Here is a 26,396-nt window from a genome sequence, read left to right on the forward strand (position 1 = left end):
TATTTCTTCTTTGAGTGCACTGGTGGGCATGTAAATTGCATCCTGCTGCTATTTTTAAAGGTCCTCCTGACAAAATCCCACCACCAACAAGACCTCTGCCAACAGTGCCCCCACATCGCTCAGTCCCTCCTGTAGACCCACGGAAGAATGACAGGCAACCTAAACCTCCCCGGCAACCCAACGGTGACAAACCTACCTATCCTGGAGCCAAGCCTAACATCTGTGATGGGAATTTCAACACTCTGGCTATTCTTCGCCGGGAAATGTTTGTTTTTAAGGTAAGAGGCTGTGAATTTTTCAATGTTATATCAAATGTCTACATTTATACTGTTGTTTTGTTTTGTTTTGTTTTTTTAAAGCAAACTCTCATTCATCATGACTCCACTTTCCCAGTCTGCTCACAGTTAGAAAGTTCAAGAAATAAATTAAAAAATAAACATACACATGACTTAAACGTCTAGCAGAGGACTGCTGTAATGTTCTATTTCGAGAAAATGACCATGTCAGCAGAAACTGTAGTACCTCCAAATGTAAGGGTAAATAAATGCTACATGCTATGGAGACATAAAAAGGAATAATAGGAATGATTTTGTTGGGAATACGGCCAAATCCAGACATACAGTAGATCTTGTGTCTTCAACACTTTTTTTTTTTCCCTCATAGAACTATAATTTTAACTTTACAAGTAGATCTGTAATGTCCAAAGGAAGTTTCTCATTTACAAGTAGATCTGTAATTTCCAAAGGAAGTTTCTCATTGTGTTGTGATTGCATTGAAACCACAATATCTAAGTAAAGGTCTTTGCCACAAAAATGTGGCAAATGTGTCATTGCTTATTTCCATTCATCTTCTTGCTCTGAGATGGTAAGTGTGGTGTATACAATAAATCAAAATAGACAAATAAAACTGAAATGCAATCTTTTGGTAGAAGAACTTCGCTAAGTCTCATAGACATCAAAGCTATGTTAGGAGGTGATCTGCAGTATAGTTTCCAGAAGGCATTGAATGTTGAAGAATAATTACAGAGTAATTACTTTTCACTCTCTTAAATCTTAAACAAATTTGTTGAGAGGTAGTGCTGTGCAAATGTTCCAGAAAAAAAGCAACAGGATAATCTATTATTTTGAACTACTGGTGTGTCAAATCTGCTTAAGCAATAGGAAGTGTTGGATCTTTGTTTTGTAAATATGTGATATTCTTTTAAACTTCAACATTTTAGGTAGAGAAGGGCCTTTCACATGAACAGATAACACTTTTCAGTACAGCAATAGTGTAAGTACAAGGGAAGTGCAATGAATTTGTCCCAAAAGATGAAGCTCCCAATTCAATGGCTTTCAATGTCCTTTCTGATAGGACCCATTTCTCCTTTATATATTTTCTTTTTATGTAATCTATCACTCCAGATAAATCTTAGTAGTAATGCTACCCAGCTTTTCACTTTCTTTAGCATACCAAAAAAAAAAAGTACAAATAGCTCTACATGAATTCATTCAAAATTATTGAACTACCTTCACAACCCAATGAGCAGGAAATATTTCTCCCATAAGCAGCTAAGGATTTTGCCAGCCCTGGGGCTGGCAGCCCTTTCCATTTAAATAGATGGTATATTTTCAAACACTGTGAGGTCCTGAACCATCAGTCTTTTATGACTGAAACTCAAAGGTTAAGGAAGAATCTAATTTTCTAACTTGACATTAAACAGGATATTAAAATGCCTACTTCAATCTCATGTTATCCACCTCAAGAGCAATAGAACATATTCTCATTTATTTTAGACATAAATTGATAAATAGTGAAATGCTATCTCACTAATACAAAAATTCCTGTCTAGCCAAGTCTGTGTTCCTGGATAAATAGGTTCACTACCATTACTAACCACTCTTACCCATTCTAATTGAAAATAAAAATTAGGTTTTCTCCAAAAGTGTTTACTGCTTACTGCCTTAACACTACATATTTACTATACAGTTACTATACTTACTAGTGTGCAAACTGCATTTGTGTTCCAAAACTAAAACTCCATTCATGATCCACACCCTAATGAGGAAACACAGTAAAACTTTGCTGGGGAAAATGACCAGTAAGAGAGTGTTTACAGATTTAATGTTTAGAGTCTGCCTCTCCAAAATGAAGGTACTGCAATCATAAAAGCAACATGTTGGAAAGGGAAGAAAGATATGGCCTTTGCCCACATTAATTTATATAAGGGTCCCACAGTTCTCCTTTTCTCTTCAGGGAGCTTGACAAGGCAGGACTGGGGTTAGCATATTGAGCAATAGAGTTTCCTTAAGTATACAAATTTTGAGTTTGTTGTCTGAGTGTCTTTGAATGCTCGATTAATAGGCCTTAAATTTCTGGTTTGTACATTAATTTGCTACTGAAGATTTTTGTCTGCTAAAGGAGTTTCATTACTCGTTCAAGGTGGGGTTTTTTTTGGCAGAGGTGAGTGACTTTTGGTGTATGAGGAGGAGTACAAAAGGAGCGGGAAAGAGGAAAAGGAATTAGAAAAGTCAGGAGTTGTTAGTAATTTTCAGCTTACTTTGCAGAATCTCAGGGGACCAGGTTATAATATAAAAGCTCAGCATGTCATACTCTAGAGAGAGCAGGACAGGAATTCATTTTTAGATGGTATAAACAGGAATAGGGGCTGAATGCAGGCAAAGCATCCAGCAGTGGAAAAAGCAAAGCTGGAGGTTCTGTGTTCTGACACACCAAAAACCAAACCTATTTGCCCTTGCCCCTTAATGCTAGTACAAGGATAGACTGGGAGGGCATGAGTGGTGGGCTGAGAGCCAGGAACAGAGATGGAGAAGAAGTGGGGATTGATGGCAGTACTGTACCAGGTGGAAACAATTAAAGAGGAATTACTACCTTCATTGGAAGAATTATTGCTGGATAGTTCCCAGATGAGTTAAATTAATAAAGTTGGAGGCTAATCAAATGATATCCTTTTCTTTCTTTGTCTTTATCCACAGGTCTGTAATGATTGTATAGCGGCATATTTTACTGCCTTCTGAATGGCATGTATGCCATGTACCAACTTCAAATTGAAAATAGGCACTCCTTTATCTCATGGGCAAATTTCAAGCTCAGGAGCTCAATTTGTTTAAATAGTCCTTGAAATTGCTTGGGAACTTAGCCACAGAGCTGAAGAATGTAAGCCCATTTAATAATTAAATTCTAATTTAAACATTAAACTGAAGCATGAAAGATAACAGTTTGAGATACACTGTGGATTTTTGTAGTAGATTACAAACAATATTAATTTCAAGAAGATTGTTTTCTCTTGGCTGTTGAGCTATTAGGTATATTAAAGAGTACCAGAATATTAGAAACAATTTCTATGTTCAGTCAAATTGATGAGTTTTGTCTGTGGTTTTAAGACTAGCTGACATTCTCAAATGGATATATCCAGGATAAAACAATAACAATAAACTTAAAGAGAAAATGGAATTTACACTTATCCATGCCTTTTTATTGTTTTGCCATCACCTTAATAAAGTAACAATTTTAGTAAGACTTGATAAAAAATTGTACGGTTATAGAAATTAAATAAAGAGGAAATGTTCTTGATCTCTCATGAACCGTAAACATGGAAGTAAAGCAACCAATTTGTTAAAGATTCCCCAAAGATGACCAAATAAATTAGACTTGGTAGATCAGTTGTTTTAGTAGAAATGATTGGATTTTAAGGAAAAAATAAATTCATCAAATATACATGGATTACTGACATATAAATGCTCTGTCCCAAAAGGACTTTTTCCTGATTTCCATAAATTAGATGCCCTTAAAATGCGCTGCTAGCCGTAAGGCTTAGGGATATGGTATGCTATAGAAAAAAGATATTAGTTAAAATCAATGCAATGTAACTATTGGTTTCAGTTGTCAATAACTGGTATTTTAAAAGTGTATGAAGTTTTTCTTAATCGAATGCATTTTGTTGTAACTGCTTTTATTTAATACATGCTTGAATTGATATAAGCAACCATCAGGACAGAAAAATTTCTATGCCAAAGTTCGTGAGTGCCAAGTTTTTATCTTGAGATTTCAATTAGCTTCTGTATTTATGCTGCATGCAATTAGTATTTAGCTGTCACTCTTGCCAATCTTTTCTCTAGTTATTTTCTCCCTCTGTTTAGTTAGAACTCCCCTGGGACACAGAAAATGGCTGAAAATGGAGAAAAACAAATTGTTCTTCCTTTTCTGGGAAAGTTGTACAGAGTGGCATGACACTGTCTGCCTTGAATGGAAGAACCTCTCAGCCATTGTATATAGCAATATGTGGTATCAGACAATACTGTCTTCTCCTTAAAGTCTCCAGAGAGTACCTCCAGGGCTACTGCGTCATGAAAAGGAACGCAATTGTCTAAGATCATCAGAAAAGATCCATTAGTGAAGAAGTTTACAGCACAGATTTCTGCTTTCCTCCTGTGTTCTGTGCAATTCACACTGCTTTTCCAGTCTTCTGTAGCAAAACTATTTCACAGGTAATATATGATGTCCTGTCAATAAAGGTACTTATGTTAACACCTTCTGAATCTTTCACACAGTTAAAAAATGTTGAAGGGAGCCAATGGTTACACAGAATGTATCCTCAAAATGCATCCTCAAAGGATGCAGATAATTAACAATGGTTGCTTCTTCTGTTATTTTTGAGGCGTGTATAGCTTGTATGTGACTCTGTGTGCTGATTGTTCCTTGGCAACAAAATTACCTCTTGCTCTGCTTCAACAATCTGTGTGACTGCTGTTAATATCCCTTTTTTTTTTTTTTAATGTCCTTTTTAAGTTTCACAGATTTTAGCAAAACACTTAGTTTTTTGAACAGGCTTGATCTAGAAAAGTGCTAAATGTGTGGAACTTGTCCTGCATGATCAGCAAGTTAGAAGGACAGGTCACTGCTCTTTGTTTATGTGACCCAGGTTTTTGCTTCATGGAAAAACATCTGATAGAAGTTGCACTGGTCTTTGCTTTGTTTAATGCTAAATGCTTAAAAAATAAATGAATGGATCTTATATAATCAATAATGTTTTTAGTATTCATGTTGAAAATTTAACTCAGTCCTTGAAGAACAGCATTTTTATCTGCTGTCATATAGTAAGGTGTTTGTTGAAATGTAATATAAATATAAGAGGAATAAGCTTGTTTGTCAGACAAATAGCAGTTACAGCTCAGAGAAATGTCTTCTGAAATGTTAACATTACAGATGGTAGAATATGGAACCAATTTTAGGAAGGCCTTAACAGGCTGTGTTTTACTATTTTATAGTAATTTCTCTACAACTTGCAGAAATTTGTTTTCTGACTCTTCATCTGCTAAGAACCATTGTAAAAACATTTATGATGTGCCAAAGAAGCCAAGCCAATTAGGCTGTCATTACCCCTTGGCATTAGTTTAGGCTGCAGTTGCTTTCATACATAACTGTATAGATGCCATTTAATATCCCTTTCAGAATTATATATTTATATCGAGCATGCTGTTAAACACAAGGAAAAAAAAATAAAAACTGTTTCTTTATGTGTGGTAAACATATGAGGAATTTTTAAAGCATTTTAGCATTGAGTATTTAATCATAACTGCTAGGTCTAATAAAAAATCCATGAGACGGAGGAGAAATGCTAATAATAACAAGTAGAGACAAAGAAACAGCTACAGTATGAGACTTGACTCCACCGTATTTGAAACCAGACATTTTTTCAAAGCTCTCTTGGTGTGTTTGTGTAACTGTTTTTTGTCATGTGATGCTGTGGATGTCTGGGGTAACAGCTGCAGCCTGGGAAAGTTCTACAGAGGATGCTGTGGAATTAGACACTTTGTGATCTGAGAGGGAAAGCCACTTAACATCTCACTGTAAAAGACTGGGAACAGGAGGTCAGAAGTAGCTAGGTCTGCAGAGAGCGGACTCCTTTCCCCCTGCCTTTTATATCACTATGTCAAGAAGAACAATCTGATGGAATTTGCCATTTTTTAACTCATCAGGGAGGAGGACTGCTTTAATTCAGGTAACTAATGTTATATGTTGAAAAGGAAGGACCAAAGCAGAAAAAATTAATGGGTATCACAGTAGACCAAGCCCATTAGAAATGTACAGAATGGATGTTTTGTGGCACAAAAAAAAAAAAAAAAAATATAAGGTGTCAAGAAGGAAAAAAGCGGGAATATGATCAAATACTAAGAAGTCATAGTTTGTGTATTTTTGATAAATGGATACTTTTACTGACGAGGTAAAAATATTTTCCAAATTTTACCTAAACTTTTTAGTGTGCTTCTAAGCTAAGGAAGGGTTTTAGCTAACACATTCCATAGGTTTAAAATGGAAAGCAGTCTGTTCATCACTGTATGAAAAGTAGGTTGCATAGTCCATCCAGCTGCAGAGGAATTTAGACAAGAATATAATCACCGGGGTTATAATTGTACCAGAATAGATCCGTCAAAAAGTCCTTCTACTCTCTCATATTTTGAAAAATTGTCTTGGACTTTATTTTACGTAGTTTTATGTCCATTTGAAAGGTGACAAGCCAGTCATAGCTATACTTGTTATCTAGCACCTACTAGCCTACAGGTATATTTGTACACGTATAAATATTACGTATAGAAAGTTCTAAAAAATCATATTATTAGGGCTTTATTTACAAGAGTAAGAAACTTGTGAGCAACTTGTACCGTATTATCTGGGTAATAAAATTCCTATTATTCATGTACTAGCCCATTAAAACCACAACCTTAGCAGGATGCATGACTCAGTATCTTCAGCAGGACTTTAGATTTGTCAGAAGAAAGAGTGCTATTATTTTTTCCAAAAGGCTATGGTTTCATTGGCAAACAATGTGTTGTAGAAGGATTTGATCAGTAGCAGAGCAGATGGTACTGAGCTCCTCTCATGTCCATCATATGTGCTTTGCTTTTAATTAGATACAGTCTGTCCTCTGAGGCCAAACTGTTCCACTATACATGTGGTTCAGATTTTTCAGAAGGGCAGCTATTATCCCTTAGACACTGGTATCTTTGACTGTGGACCCCTCAAGAGTGTATCGAACAAGTGTTTCATCTACTGCAAGTGGTGTTACCATCTTGTTAGCTTGTAATTGCTCACACCATCTTGACCCAAATAAACCCTCACATGCAAAACACATATTGTTCTTTCTGCTCATAGCATTTTTTGCGTGACATGATGGTACTTTTTACTTTACTATCTCCATACTGCAAGTTTGGATTATGTGCATTGCAATGCAGTCTAGGGAGAAGAGGTAGATTTGGCAGCTGTGCTTAGGTATCACCTTGACCTTACAGACTAATATCCTTCTGAATTTTCATTTCCCTGAAAGAATAAGAAGAGAGAATGCTTTGTTTAAATTCAATTTTCATGTAATGAAAAACTCTTTCAGTGTAATCACTTACAGATTAAACACTGGAACAGATTGTCCAGAGAAGCTGTGGTGTCTCCATCTTCGGTGATACTCATGGCTGACTGGACACAGAGTGGGACAACTGGCTGTAGCTGACTCTGCTTTGAGTAAAGGAGGGGGCTGAATCTCCAGAAGTGCCTTCCAACCTCAGCACTTCTGTGATTTTGTGTAGCAATTGAAATATAAGCACTGAAAGGGCATTGCCTTCCAAAACATTTACCTGTTTTCTTCACTTTCCTCCAAAGGAGGGATCGAGTATTGCTTAGTACTCCCCCAAAACCTCCAGAGATCCCTTCCAACCTCAGCCATTCTGTGATTCTGTGGATCCACTGAAATTTTACTGTTTAATCCACTCATTTTCCAGTAGCATCAGATCAATCATCTCTTTTGGAACATGACTTTCACAGGCGATAGCTAGTGAGATTTGGTCAGGAGACTGTATTGTGACTTCTGTATTCAGCTCATAAGAGGAGGCCAGGCAGAGAAGACTGGGGTGTGTGGCTGCTGCTCACAAAACACTACCAAGGGGACTGCAGGGGAGGAAGTGTCCACCCCTTCCCACTGTGCAAAAGATCCTCTGCTGTCTCCTTCCCTTCTCTCAGCTTTCACAGGCAGCTACCCTCCTTTCTAGGGTCAGGGACTGGGCTAAAACACTTTATTCAATGACTGACCCAGTTGTGTCTCTCTGAGACTCTCAGCATCTCATGAGTCATTAATACCCACAAAATGAACTCCCTACCCCAGACAGTCCTTGTAGATCAAGGAAAGCTACTTCAGACTTCAAGAGTTTTCAAAATGGATGGACAGACTGAGTTAACAGAAATACTTAAGTGCTTTTGTGAACCCATATACAAACATGGCAATAGGATTTGTGACAATGTTCATAAAGGTTTGGACAGTTAAATGTGAATCTTAACAAAATCTTATTTCTGATATAGTTTTAATCTAATAAATACTGCAAAATGTGAGAGTAAGTATTAGTCATTCTTTAGAAGCTTTTTTTTCCCCCTTTTTATTTTTTTTTTTAATTAGAGTGAAACTGGTGGAATATGAAGATCTCTTGTTACTCTTTTAATGCAAAAGGATAGAGTGGGTCAAATCTTTGTATGTTCTTAGGAAAATACTTGTAATGATACTGAATAAAAAATATAATTCTGACTTTTCTTGATCCCCAAAAAAATAATCCACAGGATCCTCCAACAAATGATAGCATGCTTATGTGGTGCTACTTATGTATTTAGAATTGCTATATTTCTTAGTCATTGAATACAATTGTTCCTTCTTTCTCACAGTATGTGAAGAGGTTGTTTTGAAATCTAGCTGACCATTAACTTAATTCTCCTTTCAATCACCAGTTTTACATACTATCAAATACAAGAAATATACAACAATTATAATTCAGCATAGCACTAATTAATAAATGAAAGATATTAAAAATACAGATAAACAAATGCACGTGAAATACTTTGATCTGGCAGTTTTATTTCTTATGAATAACTCAAGCCTGGGCAGAGAAAGGGGAAAAGGTATGCACATAAGCCCTCAGTGGGCATAATCACTTGAGTAAGGGCTAATGATGTGAATTAAAGATCAAATCCTATTTTTTTTTTTCTCACAGTTACAGTATTTGCTTGTTACAATCAGAGAATGCTGTAACCCTATTAATTTTTTACTTTTTAATTTACTACAACAAAAAAAAAATGAACAAAAGGCATTAACTGAATACTAGGGAACAAAAGGTATTTAATTTTGTAGAACTTGCCTGTTTTCAGAGGCCCAGTGTTTCAGTGAACTGATTAAATTCATTGGCAAGAGAATAGAAAAAAAACACTATTGACAAAAAATAATTCAAAATCTCACAGCAAGGAATAATCTGAAATTACATGGAGGCATATCTTCAGTTTTGTACCACCACCAAGTGTTATCTTGTTAATATTAACAATACATTTTAATTGAAGCTACATCCTCATGGAACCAAAGGGAGTAATTGCAGAAACACTTCAAGCACAAGGCTTAATTAAAATTTCTTGTTGTACAAAATTGTGGCCTTTCAGCTAATTTAGGTAAACATTTTGGGAAACAATTGGAATACATTCTAATGTAAGCTTCTTCAAGCAGTGGTATTGATCAGTCTTGGAAATATTTGCTTCATCTTGATATAGAGAGAAAGCTTTATATTCCAGAGGTATTTTTTAAATTAAAAGAAACTAATTTCATTTGTTCCTCTGAATTAGTCATTTCCTATGGACTGCTAAACAGTTGTGAGGTCTTAAATGACTTAAAACAACATCCATGTTCAGTTTTTCAACAAATCAGTGAAATGCTATTCACAGTATTGAAAATCTGTTGAAAAATATCAAGTTATAATAGGTATTTATTTAAATCCTAGATTTCCTTTTTTTTATAGAAGTCATGGCTTGAATATTTTTAAATGTTGCCTTCCTTGTTTACTGAGTGAAAACCGTTTCCCACTGTCCCCAACAATACACCGGTGGTTGTCCTCAATGTCATCATGATTGAGCCTTTGCTGATGTTTTAGAGTGATGTCTGACCTGCCCTTTATAACACCCATAGTAATTTACTGCTTCAAATTGTAAACTCCCAGCTTATTTGTAATCAGATGTAATTTACAATATTGCATATTGACTGTTAGAAATTCCTTCACTTTCTTCATCATCTAATCCCTGTATCTGTGTGACAGAAAGTGAGCAAAGACGATCGAATATTTACCGGTTTCATATTTGTGTTATCGTGACAGGTGTCACTTTTCTCTGCTCTTTGCTGGAAATGCCACTCTTAATGGCCTGTTTTTCTTTTTTGCTCTTTCTGTCAACCTCAAAGCTGAGTCACTCCAAGAATATTACCGTTTACCCACTGATTACAGTGGGAACTTGTACAGACTTTTTCTAATCCTGCCACTTCCATTGGAGAGAAGGTTTACATAGCCTTGCCACATGCTGCTTATAGCTAGATTTGGCACCAAAATTTACTTATTTTCATTGTCAGCACAAGTTTGTGGATTGTAGGCATTCAACTGAGATCAAACAGCGTATATTAATTTCTTAGCTTGCAGCAGCTTGAATCCAGAATGACCCCCATACACTGCTTTGTAGTGTTTCTTATGTCATGTCTTCCCCTATTTTCATGTTATCAGCTTATCAGAGTTTATCGTTTAATTAATATTCTTAACAACATGAAAGACTGAGTTATCAGCAACAAATCTAAACTGATGTTGTATATTTTAAAAATCTGACCTTGCTTATGCCATGGTCTGCACATTTACCAGTGTGTGGACTTGCGTAAGCCATTTGATGACTTACAAACAGCCTCTTGTTAGTCCCTTAGCCAAGTGTTTAGTTAGTAAGTTTGTTAGTTTTGAGTTGTCTCAGAATACTTGTCTCTTCAGTTGCCCAATTGCAATAGCTGGATTTTGGGATGAAAGCTTGGGACATTTTGGCCTTTGGAGTATTGCATTAGTTGACTTGCATGGTCACTGATGATAATACAGGAACAGAAAAGGAAGCTTAACAGAAATATATACTTATTCTTTGCATTTAGAAAGGTTGGCATGTATAAAATTAGATGCGTTCTTTCATTGTTTACAAGTATCTGGTTCCTTTTGCAAAGAAACCACAGCTCTGACCTGAATAACTACGTGTTTTCCACTTGGTGATTTCAGAAATCTTACATGAACATATAACAACCCATGCAGTTTTGAAGGCTGATATACATATTTTCATATATACCTGTTATAGATATGCATATTTGGACAGGGGTGGTATGGCGCTGAAATGAATAGGGTAAATGCTGTTCTATTTCCCTTACACAGAGTGAGATACACCCTTGGGAGCCCCAGCCTGGTTAGAGCAGCTTCAGTCTCTTGTTTATGCATGGACTGTCCTAAACTAGTGCAACCAGGAGGAAATACTTAAATTACTCAGTTTCTCGCTTCCACCTGTGGTTCTGCCATGACTCACCAGGGCACTGCACTTGCTTTTGGTCTCCTCAGAGAATCCACGCAATGTACAGTGTGGGAAAGGCAGGGGGACATGGTAGATGGTAGCATGAACACATACTGCATCTGCACAACATCATATCAAATTGCATCTGTATCGCAAAATCATGAAATTTGGCTTCAGTGATTATGAAGCTTCAAAGGAAGGACATGGTTATTTTAGGTCTTCAGAGAGGTAACAAATGTCAATGTGAGAGTTACCAACACAGCTGCTTTGGTGAGTTGTGCTTGTGCATGTGTGTATGACACGTACATTGTGGTTTCCATCAGCTCATGCTACGTTCTCACCCACTGACATCCATCTTTCTTTACAACTTGTAACATTACTGTTCTTTTAGGAACATTTTTCCCAATTTTCATTTATTCTTTAAATGTTTTTTTCTTCTTTTTTATGAATGCTTTCCTATTACTAGTCATAGAATCACATAATAGTAGATAGAAAAAACACAGTTATTCTGATTTCATAAGAATGGTTGGTCTATTTTGCTCAGACAAATGTGGAGTCAACAATTTCACACAGATCAAGTGTCATTCAGGCGGGGAAGGGCAGGAAAAGTTACAGAAAAAAATGCAGGCACACAAACCCAAATATTCCTTATTCTCTTCTCATGGCCCAAGATGCATAGCAGAAATAAATTACAAACAACTGGGGTGAAAAAAAAAATCACTAGTTTTTCTATAGGATCCTGGGTGGTACGCTTGGTCTTCCCCAGGAAAGAGATTTCATTTCTAAGGTCTGTGCTATTGTTGGTAAGGCAAGGTATCAGACCACTAGGGAATGTGCAGCTGAGAAAAGAATCTTGAAAATACTTTTATGTTGATATCCTGTCTATTTCTGGGGAATTGCACAGTTTTATTAGAGGCAAAAAAAGGTAGTTCAATGTTCTTGATTTTTTTCTTTTTTTTTTTTTTTTTATTGTAATGAGAGAGTGAAAGAAGCTGTGAAAGTGTGGAAGAAAAGTGAAGAGTATGGCATATAATACCAGTCAGGACTTGGGGAATGAAGGCAGTTATAAAATTAGTACTACTGAGCTTTCAAATAGAATAGCAGGTCACATTTGTCAGATTTAAGCTAGCAAACTGTCATTGAAAAGTATTGGTTACTTAGTTTCCCACAGAGCGCATCAGGAGGGGAATGAGTTAGTGTAAGTGCCAAGAAGTAGCTCTTGGTAAATGGAAAAGGAGATTTAACAAATGTAACGGTTATATTCATCATATATCCTGTGATATTTCTGAGAACCATGATCATGTGGTTCACACAGCCTCTATAAATGCAGGCTGCTCAGAAAGACAGTCTTCATTCAAACTCGGTTTTACACTATGATTTGTAAAGAAACAAGGATATCTACTGCAAAGCAGACATCTTCATCTCATATTTTTATGTAACTGTTATTAAACCTTTTCGCACTTTTTCATTATTTACCCCTAATATATACCTACCTGGTTTCAAAGACAGATCTATCAAGAATCCCTTGTTTGGATTATATTACATACACAGGCACATCTACTAATGAAAACATTTCATACTTTTTCTATGTGAGTCATAATTCTTAGAATATTTGCAGTCTAAATATAACATACATCTCAGCAGAAGATTTTTTTTCAATGTGATGAGAATTTTTTTCAGTTTTAATCAAGAAAATTAGTAATTATTTTATAATTTTAAAATCCCAATTTTCTTATCTTTCTGTGATGCAGACTGCACCATTGCTCCATGAACTTATGGAACTCATTGACTTTTATGTGAACTCCACATGGGTATAGGCAACGGAATTGAGTTCAAGAAAATTTACAGATGGCTTTGTAGGCTTAAAGTTCAGTCACTACTGGGGAAATAAGCAGTCAGCTGCTTGTAAAGGTCTGATGTTCATCCTGTAGATGAAGGAGTTTGTGCACGTGCATGTCCTGTTACCTACAGAGTGTTAGAGGGAATGCAAGCATTCCAGGTATACTGGGCTGCAAGCCTAGATTCGATGTCTTTAGAGGTCTTTATTGTGCTTCTTTTATGGCTGACTGTTCGTTCGTTCATATAGGATCATCATCATGTAACAATGGGAACATCTTATAGAGTTTCAGTCATTCTAGTTACTTGAACAAAATCAGAATGAATTGAATATCTGAATTCACTTAGGAATACAGCAGAAACTCATCTAAAGGGAGATAGTTATAATACCTTTTTTTTTTTTTAATTGAATAATCAGTTGGCAAAGATAAAGCATTTGATGACAGGACTCTCATGCCCAAGCTGTTACCATTAATATGTTCTGGAACACATCAGAAAAGCAATAGTACTACGTAATATCATCTGCACCTGCACCATAGTGCAAGAGCTCTAGCTGTCAGAATTGTAATCCAGATATATTGGACAAGTTCTGATGTGGAAGATTTTTCAGGAGGAGCCAAATGCTTATGGAAGCATATGATAGTGATATAGTACATGGTAATATTCCTCATAAGGCTCAGATCAACCCATTTCATTGTTAGGGGTCTCTGAGATTGCTGAGTTTCACGTGTAAGATCTAGTGTCACCCAGTCACTGATGGTAACACAAGACTCTGCAGCACATTTAAAAAATATTCTGCATTATGTTCTTTTCTTGAACTGAAAGTATTCTATAGATCCCCTTACAGGTTTTGATTGCTTCAGAGTGGTTTTGAAAGGTTAATGTATACAAAGAAAATAGATGGATAAATGCCATTGCTAGGAAAAACAGAGAAGACAAATGGATGTACATCAAAAGTTCTATAAAAAGCTCATACACTTTGATAATGGAGAAATTATAAAATACATATTTGAATGTGACTGACAGAATTAAATTATATAAAGAATCATTTACTAATGAGAACTGAGCTGTAACAAAATTAGGTTACGATATATCAGAATTAAATATTAACCAAATGTACATCAAAATGTTCTTAAATGGCTTGCTTTCATAGAACACCAAATACTAACAGCAGTCTTAGTAGATGTTTATTTTACAATGTATTTGTTCATATGCACTGATTTAAATTTGTTAGCTTGAAATGTAGAGAAATTTTGGTGTTTTGTTTTTTATTATTTGTTTTGACCTGCACTGGAAAAGGCAACAGCAATCATATGCCTGTTGCTGAGCAGATGAAAGTTAGTTAGTTAGTTACTGTGGTTAGTTACTGCACTCAGCTGAGCAGAGACAGGCAAGGGCTGGGATTTAAACCAAGGCATGTCTTCCAAAAGGGCTGAGCTTGTGGTTGCCTCTGCAAGTAGGCTGCGTTCACCGCATTTTTTTTAAGAGGTCCTTTCTCTGACGGTTCTCTATGAATTATACCAAGCTTGTTTCCTTAACCTCTTTGGGCATTTTTTAAGCCTAGTATCTATTTTAGGAGCTGCTTTTCTTTGTGTGTGTGTGTGTATGTCTTATACATTCAATATTCAGTGGAGCACACAGGGTATTTGGATATAGTAGCAGTCAACAAAATAGATGTCCAAAACCATTTCTGCACAGCAAATGACCAAACTGCATTAATAGTTTTGTATTCCGTTAATGTTGATGATTTTAGACAAAAGAATACCTCTCTGACTGAGGGACTCAGCTGTGTCCTGAGGTGAGTCCAGTGGAATCATCTGGAACCAAGTGGAACCAGCTGTGTCTGGCATGGGGCAGCCCCAGCCTCTCCTCTCCGAAGCCACCCTGCAGGTCTCGCTGCCAGAACCTGGGCACCCACACCTAATAAAAATTATCAAAGTATGAATTAGAGAAAGAGTAAAAGAAGGAAGCTTACAGAGAATAGAAGAAATTAAAAAATAAAACAAAGGAGAAAATCTGCATCTCAGATCTACCACTGTGCAGCACTAGAAGTGTGAAAACTGGGATGCAGCTGGTAGTACTTTATTAAAATTACGACAAAAAGTCAGGAGAGGTTTCAGAGGGGTTACCAATGTTTTGTCTAATTGACTGTACTTCAGAGTTTTGTGTTGAATGTGGAGGAGGAATTTTTGCTACAACCTCGGTCATTATTCCTCTTGTTACATCTAGCACCCTGGTGGTACATAAAACAGAAACAGAACAAGAGTGTACGTTACAATTTCCTTTTATTTAGTGTCGATGAAGGAGATCTATGGAACAGTTTTAAAATTAGGGGAGAAAAAGGAGGTCTCTTTTGTGAAGAGAGTGTATATGGAGTGCCATAGCCCTTGGAAAATGTTATTTTTCATGTTTTCCCTGATCTCTGAAGCCTGATTTCTGGATTACTGTAGCTTTTTTGTTTCTGTGGTTGATTGGTTGTTTTTATTTTTTAAGAAAAACATAGCAAGATATTTCAGCATGAGCAATGAAAAACAGTTTTGCACATATCTCAAATGAGCAGAAGTGGCTATTCAGGTAAACAGTTAGGACTCAGAATATGAAGCCAAGAAGGTAGATTTCAACATAAACAGAGCCATTTCTGACCTTGAATAAATTACTTGACATTACTTCACTTCGTCAGTTACGTAGTAAAACAGATAAGAATTGTTACTAGGAAAAAAAAATATGTGCTACTCTCTAGCAAAGGTTTCCCAGGTAAAATCACTAGATAGTTTTTCTGCTTGAAAATGCATTTACACTACGGAAATTTACATGTCAGTTGCTCAGCTGAAAACAGTTACTTTAAAGCAGGCCCAGTGTCAAACTTCCTATAAGCAACAAATGGGTAAGTTTTCAATTTTTTTTTACTTGCTCCTGTGCTAAGTCACAGCAGTTAGTTCTTTTGTTCATGGTGTTGGTTAGCATTAACATGTTGTTAAGAAAAAGAATAAGATCATAACAAACAATGACTTTAATGTGTCTGGTCTGATTAGATGACAATAATAATGGTAATTGGCAGTGGTTAATAAGATGAATCAAGGAAGTGTATTCCTTGCTTTAGGATATAAGGAAGCAACAAAACTAGCACTAGGAGGTGGTGATGCTTTCACATCCATTCATTTTGAATCTAGTGAGTTGGTCTCATCTCCAGTGGGGACAGGATTGGGAGCTTCAGGATCCCAATTTAGGAGGTGTGGAGGTTTTCCTGAGTGGTGTTAAATGCTCTGACTTCTCAGAGTAGTTCTCAGACCACATTTTTACCCTATTACAACCATGCTGATTTCTCGAACATATTAGAAAAGATGAATTGTCTCTAGAAGTTCAGATAAGTCATCTTCAATGACATTACACATTCATTTGCTGATGAATGGATAACAATCTTTAGTAGTTTTAAAGGAGCTTTGTTTGTTGTTAATGTGAATCAGCTTAATAACAAGCTGAGCTAAAGTATTCTGTGTGTGTATACAATAGTTCATTTAGTTAATTGTTTCCTAAAATGAGCTAGATTGGTAGCATCCATTTAATGTCTGATTCTAGTCTCACTACAACCAATTGTTTTCTGCTGTGGAATTATGGAAGAACTGAAATGGCTATTCTATAAGTTTTCTTGAAAATCCTATATTGGAAAAAAATTGCAAAACAGGGAAAAAAAAAAAGTAATTTCAACAGCCATTCTCATGACTGAATTGTGCTAATATTTTTTCTATGTTTAAATGTCCTGAACTGTAACTTTCTTTTTCTGCTCCTGTAACTCTCTTTTTCTGCTCGATGAAAGGTATATCACATAAAGTTGCTCAAAGGCATTTTATTCTCTTTTTCTTTCCGGTTTTGTGCAGCGGTGTCCTTTGAGTTGAATGCTATAAATTCTGAATTTGGAACGTTGAAAATTGATGTTATTAAATAAGTAGTGAAATTCCCCAAATGAGTAGGAACAAAGCCTTTAATCCCACATGCTGCAGATCCATTGTTACCATCATTGAGATCCCCTGGTGAAATTCACATGAACTCATGATGTAGATGTGGAAAAGTGTCTTTTGAGATTAGATCAAGATTTTTTAAAAGAAATTATATACCTTACATGCCCCAAATTCAGGAAATTTCTTAATATTTCCATAAAAGTGTGTAATACGGGAACTCTCCTGGATTGCAGTCTTGAAATGTACTCTTCAGCTTCTATCCTGTGATAAGTTTCTCTGCACGTAACTGGAACTCTCTATCTTCAAGAGAATAATTTAAAGTTATTGTACTAAACAGCTTAGTAGATTATTTACCACTGGCTGTTTTTGCAATACTCAGATGGAAAAAAATTAGAAGGATACTCATTTGTCCGAAAGTTTCAGTTTGCTGCTCCTCCTTTGCATAGCTGCTGGATTAGTTTAATCTTCTATTGACAAAGGCTTGCTTTTGCACATGGTCAGAACTGGCTTGTGGGAGAAGACATGATCCAGTGTGAAACCTTGATGTGCTTTGTCAATAACATTAAGCTACAGTATTAATTGGAATGCAACATTTAATGAACATTGATTTAGGGTAGAAGTATTAAATTTACTTGCCTTTTTTTTTTTTTTTTTTAATTAAATAGGCCAAGCAGTGATCCCAGTGGAATCTACCTATGATAAAACATCTCTCTCTAGCAGCTGTAGATAATAAGTTTTCCAGTTTTGTATCTCATTACATATTTTGGTGGTGAAATACCCTTAACGGCACTATATGCATACTTTAACATCAAGTCAGAGTCTCAGTATTGACTGAGAGAGATTCACACAGAGATAGTTTCTGTACAAGATGAGGGCATTTCGCAAATTACTGGCAGTTTCACACACATTTTTATAATCTTGATCAAAATGTTATAATTTACAGTTGTGACTTGTCCTTGTAATTCACCTATCCCACTGTCTGCCTTAAGTCTTTTCCTGCCTTGCATACCCACAGTGAGTTTTAAGATTCCCTGTAAAACCAGCACAAAACCTTATTTTCCTGAAGTCAGCTTAATCTTCACCTCCAAGTAGGGATAAAAGTTACCACTTGAAATGTTTTCAATTTTTTCTTCTTTCTAGCTCTTTGTAGATTTTTTTGAATGTCTTCGACATTGGGCGGCATTTCTGTTTTAGTAAGTATCATTTGGACCTCTGAGTCAGAATGTCACATGTCATTGCAGAGTTGCAGGTACAGTTCATTAGATATAAAATAAATGACAGAGCTCTAGAAATTTTGCATCATGTTGATGTTTTTTTGTTGGCAATAGTTGTTGGTCTAGAGATGCAGGAGAAGATGAGGTGCCGAGAGAAGAGAGCTCCATTAATTAATTTTGCACTAAAAACTCCACTAGTTTGTGTATTAGGAATGAACTGATGTATCTGGAGATTGCTTTTAATTCTCCTATCCATCACTTGTGTCCCTTAAAGAACCTGGAAGATGTTTAAGGTGAGAATAAATACCAAATTTAAAATTAATTATACATAGTAATACAGATTTAAGCATTCATTAAAAAAAAAAAAAAAGAGATGGCATAAATGCTTATCAGCATCAAATAGAAATAAATAAAATGAAAAGTACAAAATCTTGGGCTTAGAACTTATTCTGAAAAGATTCATACAATCAAACATGAAGAACAAGTTAACACAATCATCACTAAAAAGCTAATATCAGTTTATTGCAAGATTAGGAGAAGACTGTATCTAGCAACAAATTCTGAAAATTATGCATTATGAACCAGATCTATTTACTCTAATACCTCCTTCATTCAAAGTACACAATGTACTACAGTTTAGTCCCATCATCTAACTCTGATTTACATATGCACAGGAAAAAATACCTACAGCATCTACCTGCAATGCAGAATGATGTATGTATAACCTCTGTTCAGGTTTGGGTTTTGTTTGGTTGTGTTTTTTTTTTCTCTTAAAGGCTATATTGTTTTTAATTTTTTCCTCAGAAGTATCCTATCTTCTAAATAAAAAAAGTTTCATAATGATCAATTTGAGTGACTGCTCCTGCTTTTTCATCCTACAATTACTCTTTATCTGTACAGTGATTCTGAAGCAGCTTACAGTCTCTCCTTACTCAATACCCATTTTCTGATTCTTAGATATATTGCTCGCTTTTCAGTTGCATTTTGATTTTGTTTTGTTTTGTTTCAGTTCTGCTTTTTGAACTGGGAATAATTGTCCAAGTTTAATTCTACAGTCATAATATTTAATAATGCATTATTATGTAAGATCCCAGCTGCACAGAAGTGATGGATATATTTGAAGCTATTGGGTAACTACAGATGCCTGCAGAAATGCATTTGCTAGCCATCAAGGAAAGGCACTAAAAGCTATGCATTAAAGTATGTGTTTGTCAGGCTTGGAATTGGAGTGAGTGTGACAAGTTGTGTCCAACCTGTCTGCAGGAGTCAATTTGTTTTGGAGAAAAAATATATATATATTTAGTAAATATAGCGGAAAAAACAGTTTTTCAATACACAATATTTCTCAAAAGAGACAAAACTATGTTTATTCATTATAACCAAATACTCTGAGATGTGTTTTGTCAGAGAAACTGTTTCAAGCTATTTACTTCAAGTGTGAAAGAGCTTTCTTAGAGTGAAAACACTTTGCATGGATTAGACCTCTTTGCAATTTCAGTAATAGCTGTGCTGTGTTGAGAACCCATTTTCACTAATTGTACCTGTTTATCAAAATTTGGATGATAAAATTTCGGGTAAATATAACTTTGTTTAAGACAAATTAAATATATTTAGTTGTATGTGCTGAAATGAACCATTCTTTCAACAAGCAGAGCCTGTCACATCAGAAACAACAGAAAGATCCTTGGCATGCTTTGCAGCCTTATGCTAGAGTTTCTTGAGTTCCAGTGTCTGAACCGTGGCAGTCTGAAGCTGCTCTGTCCAGTATATTCGTAGGAGAGTCAACCAGGAAAATTAAATTTACGTAAACAAATTATTCTGTCAGCGTCTGCTGATACTTACTTACCTTGCCCAGTCTTACAAATGATCCAGACTTCCAGTTCTGCTCTCAGACATTTCCAGATATTTGCTGATTCTTTTTGATCCAGTTCTCTCTAAAAATACGTCCATTGGCAAATAATGTGCCTGCTTCTGTCTGTTTAAATAAGACCATAAAAATGCTAAAATTATACATTTCCAATATGTTAGTTCTGTGGAAACCTGTAGGGTCCTTACTAATCACCAATACCACTTTGTTCATCATTATTGCAATGGCATGTAAATCTATTGAAAATAGAGCAGGAAAATAAGGATTCTACAGGATACCATCAGCAGAAGAAAGAGCATGGTATGTTGTGTTCACAGTTATGCTTCAGAATGGAATACTCAGACATTAAAGGCAATGGCACAGGAAGACCTTCTTTCAAGCCACGGATCCTATCCTTAATATTTTCCAGACGTGTTACAGTATAGAAAGATGTCATTAAAACAATCAGAAGGATGTAGTCTACAAGGTAGTTTTAATATGAAGCAACAAAGATCTTGCATTAGATCTTACAGTCAAAGTGCTACTATTCTTGGTGATAAAGAAAAGGAAATGAAGTGAATGAATGCAGAAGACCAGTGAGCAGCTGTGATTGTTACTGATTGCTTATGGCTTTTCACACTGTGGGTTGTTAAATTGTCATACACATTTCTGCAGATAGCTGTGGGGTCTAAGTTTGCATATGTTTAGGAAAGAGTCAAAGGAGTAAAAGACCACCAAGTGCTATTAATCACAAAATTATTATGTTTGATTGAGGAGGTCCCTGAATCACAAGTGATGGGTGACTGGGAGAGTGTATCAGAGAGGTGTCATTGTGTGTTCCCTTTGTTTTTATTGAGAATAGAATAGAATAGAATAGAATAGAATAGAATAGAATAGAATAGAATAGAATAGAATAGAATAGAATAGAATAGAATAGAATAGAATAGAATAGAATAGAATAGCATTTGGAAGAGACATACAATGATTATCTAGTCCAACTGGCTGACCATTTCGGAGCTGAAGTCTTATCTGTTAATTTGCCAGTGACTCCACTGGAGATAGGCTACAGGCCTAGATGAACCCTGATCTGGCCCTCTGTGGTCATCCTCATGATTTTATGTTCTTTGCATTATGATGAGTTGAACCTAGGACACAAAAAGTAGGGAATAGTCGGGATTTATGTCACTTGCCATTAGATGCCTACTTTGTACAATGTAAACATCTAAACAGGAGGCAGGTTTCTAGATCGCCTTTATAATCGGTGTAGAGAAGTAAACAACCAAGTGACGCTTACCTTAGAATGTTCCCATAAGGACCTTTGTTGTGTCAGGTTCAGTGATTCATTTCTAAACAGTTTTTTACATTGTATACATAGAAATCTGGTCAAATCAATTCTACTTATGTAACTCAGTGAACACTAATCTAGTAGTATTAGTACAGAGGTAGTACTCTCATTTCTTTATAGAATTTGGGAAGTAACAAGATACAGATTAAAAACAAAAAGAAAATATCTTCAAGATTTATGATTTTTCATGATACCATTTTAGAGAACATTTCTGTTGGAAGTATCTCTAAAACTACTATAGGATAGAGTGGGGATCAACTATAATCAGTGTCAGGTGAAAAGGCTTGTGCAAGTGCAGCATGGATATGTATATACAGTAAAACCCTGCTGAATTAATTTCTTGTCAGATACCTTGAATTATTAATTGTTGAAAGCTTATGGATACATAGTATTGACATTACTATATAAATACATAAAAACAAATTCCTGGGACTGTACTGCAGTTATCAAACATTACAGCTTTGCCATAATTGTATAATTGTAAAGATTTTATTTGTGGTATAGCACAGAAAATTATTGGTTTTCTAAAGAATGTGAGCAAAAAATAAATAAGAATAGTCTCACACTGCAAATTGCTAATATTAAATATTAAATACACAATTTGACATACAACTCAATACTGGATCTTCAGAATCTAATTTTATTGGTCTTGTTATCAAAATGAGTTAATGCAAATATATTCTACAAATCAGTAAGGCTGAAACTGAACTCATTCACAAGAGAAGGATCTGTGTTGAGTTGTTGATTTTACAGGTTTTGTTGCGCTGTGAAATCTGTGTTCACTACTGAGTCAGTTGCTTTTAGGAATGCAAGTTTAGTCTCTTTACTGAGGTCATTCCATTGACACTTTGATATTATACCAGAAATCACACAATGGGGTAGTACTGGCCAATCAGCAGGACAGTACTGCCCTAACCAAAATGACGGCTTGCTACTCTAGCCGCATCCATCTTAACACTTGGAAGTGTTTGAACTATTGAATATAGCTATGACTATTTAAAGTTTGGGGGATAATTGCTTGTTTGTTTGGGAGGGTTGTGTTTTGTTGTTGTTTGTAAACAAACAAACAAAAGCTAATGGAATTGCTTGAATATTTAAGAATGTTGTTTAAGTCTCATCAAAAGAAGATTATTCCTGACATTGAAGCTACAGAAATCCTTCTCTTGTAACACATTAATGTGATTTGTCCAGACTTGCCAGAGTATACGTGTTATATTGGGAAACTCCTGAAATCCTGAACATGTCATTTATAAGCTTTGTTTGATGAAGTTATTATGTGTATGCTTACATCCTTTGTATTCAGCTAAGCAGTCAGCCTTTGTTCAGCTTTTAAATATCTTGATTATTTTGCACCCACAACTTGATCAATGTCCTTCTGAGTTGGTGGACATTCTATGAGAGCTGGATGTGTTCCTTCCTGCAACTAAACATTGTTTTCTAAGATTTGCTTTTGCAACAAAATTCACACAAATAAAAGGGGTTATCTCTATCTTGGAGTGAAGAAAGACAAGACTGGAATATTCCATTGTACTGAAGATGGTAACAGATATCACAGACACTGCAGTTTAAACCACTGCAGCGTGCTGTTTGTTTGTCCTTTTTTTAAACTTAAAGAACTGATTTCTGATATACTGCCTGGATTTTGAGGGTTTTATAGAAATTTGGGGAGGACAAATAATTGTTTACCATATTGAGACTTATCATTACATCATTCCTCCCTAAGTCATTCCTAGATTGATGATGCCTAAAAAATCTGAAGTGAAAATCCATTTCAAGCATTCATTACTGTTTCAATGAAAAAGTGCTTCCAAATGTTTACTTTGAGAATATTCTCCCTATTTTTTTCTTATTTAAAGTGCTTTTGTCTTATCTCCTTGCTGTAATAAAAAAATAACAGAGATTGACGTTATCTGTTCTAGCATTCAGAACACATGCTTCACTTAGTCCTTCCTAAATATTTGTATCTCTAAGTTGTATTCCCTCAATTTGGCCAGTTATTTTACTGGAATTTAGTCAAATAATCCTAAAAAAAATTCTTTGCTAACCTTCCTTAAATAATACTTCTTACAATTAAAAAAAAAAAAAAAAAAAGCTGAAAATAAGAATCTAATCAGACGAGAATAGCGCAACTATGTTACAATAGCAGTGAAATAGGTACATGTGTAAAAATGTAAGAGATTTTAGTAGAATTCTTTCCGAACAATTGCAACTTTTCAATATAATGTTTTTCAGGTTTTATAAGCCATTTGAACTTTTTTAACACTAAAGGTCTCAGAAATCTGGGACTCAAGACAAATCTTTCAATATTAGACTCATTTATGTATACAATTAAGATGTATTTATATAGAGAGAGAGAGAGAGCGCTGTTTTGTATTTGTATGGCTAATACTTTTAACGGAGATTAATAAACTGTTGAGTCATTGAAAAGATAATCAATTATAAAGACCTGTGATCTCAGGTTTGGAAAGATGGTGATTACTGTTCATCATAAGCCTGGTCCTACAAAGTATTAATCTTCTCTCTCAGCTGTGCCAGTTCTCATAAGAGCACAGATCTATTTTGCTTGGCGAATTAACCTATACAGAAAGAAGACTGAACTGCCATGTGAAACAGTGACAGATATCTGACAGAAAAGCACTTTGTTTTTCATTTAAGGTTTTGGTTTTTTTTAATATAGTATTAATGCTTTAAAAATGTGCATATATGTGTAAAAAGTTAAATACTTGCTTAGCCCAGCCTTCATTTCTAAATATTGGATGAACTGGCATTGTTGTTGTTGTAAGAGCTGAAGAGATGCAACGATAGCTTGTATCAACACCCACCTAATGTGTCACATCCTCCTTTCTCAACTGGAACATTTGTCATTCCTGAACAATGCAACTTCCGTATGACTCTCACTTAAAATAATAGTATATCCCAGAGGAAGAAGCCATTTTAAATGGCAATGAGCTAATAGAGGTCTACCAGGACACTGGATTTAGCATGTATAACTGACTTTAAATTAACATTTCATATCACACAGAGAGAGACTGCCAATCTTCACTACAGTAAGGTCATCAAAGTGTGGTTCTTATTGGACTGATGGAGTAATGTTACAGCTATATCTTATCAACCTTTCGCTGTTAGCGGCCACTGCAACGAATGGTTTGTTGAAGTAGTTGAACTTCAAAGCCTGTCTGTAGTCCCATTACATTAGGCTCACACATATACTTACAGTTTAGTCTAAAAGCACTTGTAGTCAGTCCACAAATTTTAAATCGGGCCCCTTGTAGGAATGATGTTGAGAAAGTTACAACATCTCATACAGCACACTGTATGTTTTGCCGAAAGCTATCTACACCAAACACACCGTTCACATGGGTAGCTTATTCCCACCTCAGGGAAAAACTAGTTCTGACACATTTGTGATGTGTGGATGTGACATGAATGCAAACACAAATATGTTATGCAAACACTAAAAGGTTGTGCTCTATAAATGCCAGGATAGGCTGTGCAGTATTTTCAAGACAGCAACTGAACAGATACGTACCTCATAGCATAGTAAGAGATGTATATTTGGTTTCCAGGATCAGTGGTTCTGGCGAGTCAGAAACAACAGGGTGATGGATGGATACCCCATGCAGATTACCTACTTCTGGAGGGGTCTGCCTTCCAGCATTGATGCAGTTTATGAAAACAGTGACGGGAATTTTGTCTTCTTTAAAGGTAAGGAAAGTAAGATTTTGTGTAACTCTTTCAGCTGTGATGTTTTCTTGGAACGTACCGTGCTTATTTTTATTAATAATTTGTAAATTACATTGCAAATTGTTAGCTAAATGAAGAGTAAATGACTTATGTTTTCTCATTTTGGCACCTACAGTTTTGATTTACTATTGCATTTCAGAGTAACAGATCATATACTCTCATATATTCAGTAAAAATTTGGAAGTATGAATAAGAGGCTTAACAATGCCAATATCTACTATGAAATCCTTTTTGAAAAATGTCTATTGAGAGTCAAGAATGAACACAGTTCCATATGTTTTTGGTGTTTCTCTTTGTTCTTCTTCCTTTTTACAAATGAAATTTGTGTGTATCCAAATGGCATCTGCTCTACTTATATCTCACCTTACTGCAATGTATTTATTTCATCTGAGAACTATGATGTTAGGGGTTTCAGGTGTGAAAAATAAAAATATTTTTCATAGATGCATATTTAGATTTTTTAAAGAAGGATAAACTCCATGAAATAGGTTGTATGGATTGGTTGTTGCTAATCAAATTTTTCAAGAGTTTAACTCCAGGCATCAGCCATTCAAAATTAAAGTTCTTGAACATGCATCTGGTTTAGATTTAATGAGAAAATTATCCTATATGTCAAATAAATACCCAGTTGGCAACAAAAGAGTGAAAACCATGTAAAGTATGATAATCATTTGGGAGAAAAAAGGAGAAAATGAACAGGTACTTCAAAAATTATTGAGCTATTTAGTATTGTGATTCACTTGTTCACAACTTGTTTAAGTTGTTATATGAAAAATAGGTTCATTTTTACAAGTGGCATCACGAACAGGGAGATAGAAATAATGTTTCGTTCCCTGTGGAAGCATTTTCATCTTGGGAGTGCTAAATGGAAATGTTTAATAATGTGCAGAAACACTGCATAACAGGACAATGAATATGAATTTTATGTTTTACTAATAAGGAAATTTTATTTTTTTTTTATGAAACATAAGGAAAATTACATTCCATATAGTACATTTTTATTTACATGAGTTCAATACAGCATATGCTTTAATTTCTATTGACGTAAAATACACTTCAGGTCATAAAGTTGATAAGATCGGGAATCA

At 35.4% G+C, this 26,396-nt stretch overlaps 1 protein-coding gene across 2 annotated transcripts in view; it reads left to right on the top strand.

The window, feature by feature from the left end:
* Positions 1 to 26,396, top strand: part of MMP16 (matrix metallopeptidase 16) — a 177,451-nt gene that overhangs the window by 127,527 nt on the left and 23,528 nt on the right. For both annotated transcript variants that reach the window (XM_065830111.2, XM_065830114.2), the window contains 2 exons: positions 61 to 278; positions 25,131 to 25,269. In XM_065830111.2, coding sequence (XP_065686183.1) covers positions 61 to 278; positions 25,131 to 25,269 — 357 coding nt within the window. The remainder of the gene's footprint in view (positions 1 to 60; positions 279 to 25,130; positions 25,270 to 26,396) is intronic.

The sequence above is a fragment of the Patagioenas fasciata genome, chromosome 2 (genome assembly GCF_037038585.1).
Source record: "Patagioenas fasciata isolate bPatFas1 chromosome 2, bPatFas1.hap1, whole genome shotgun sequence".
Taxonomy (NCBI): domain Eukaryota; kingdom Metazoa; phylum Chordata; class Aves; order Columbiformes; family Columbidae; genus Patagioenas; species Patagioenas fasciata.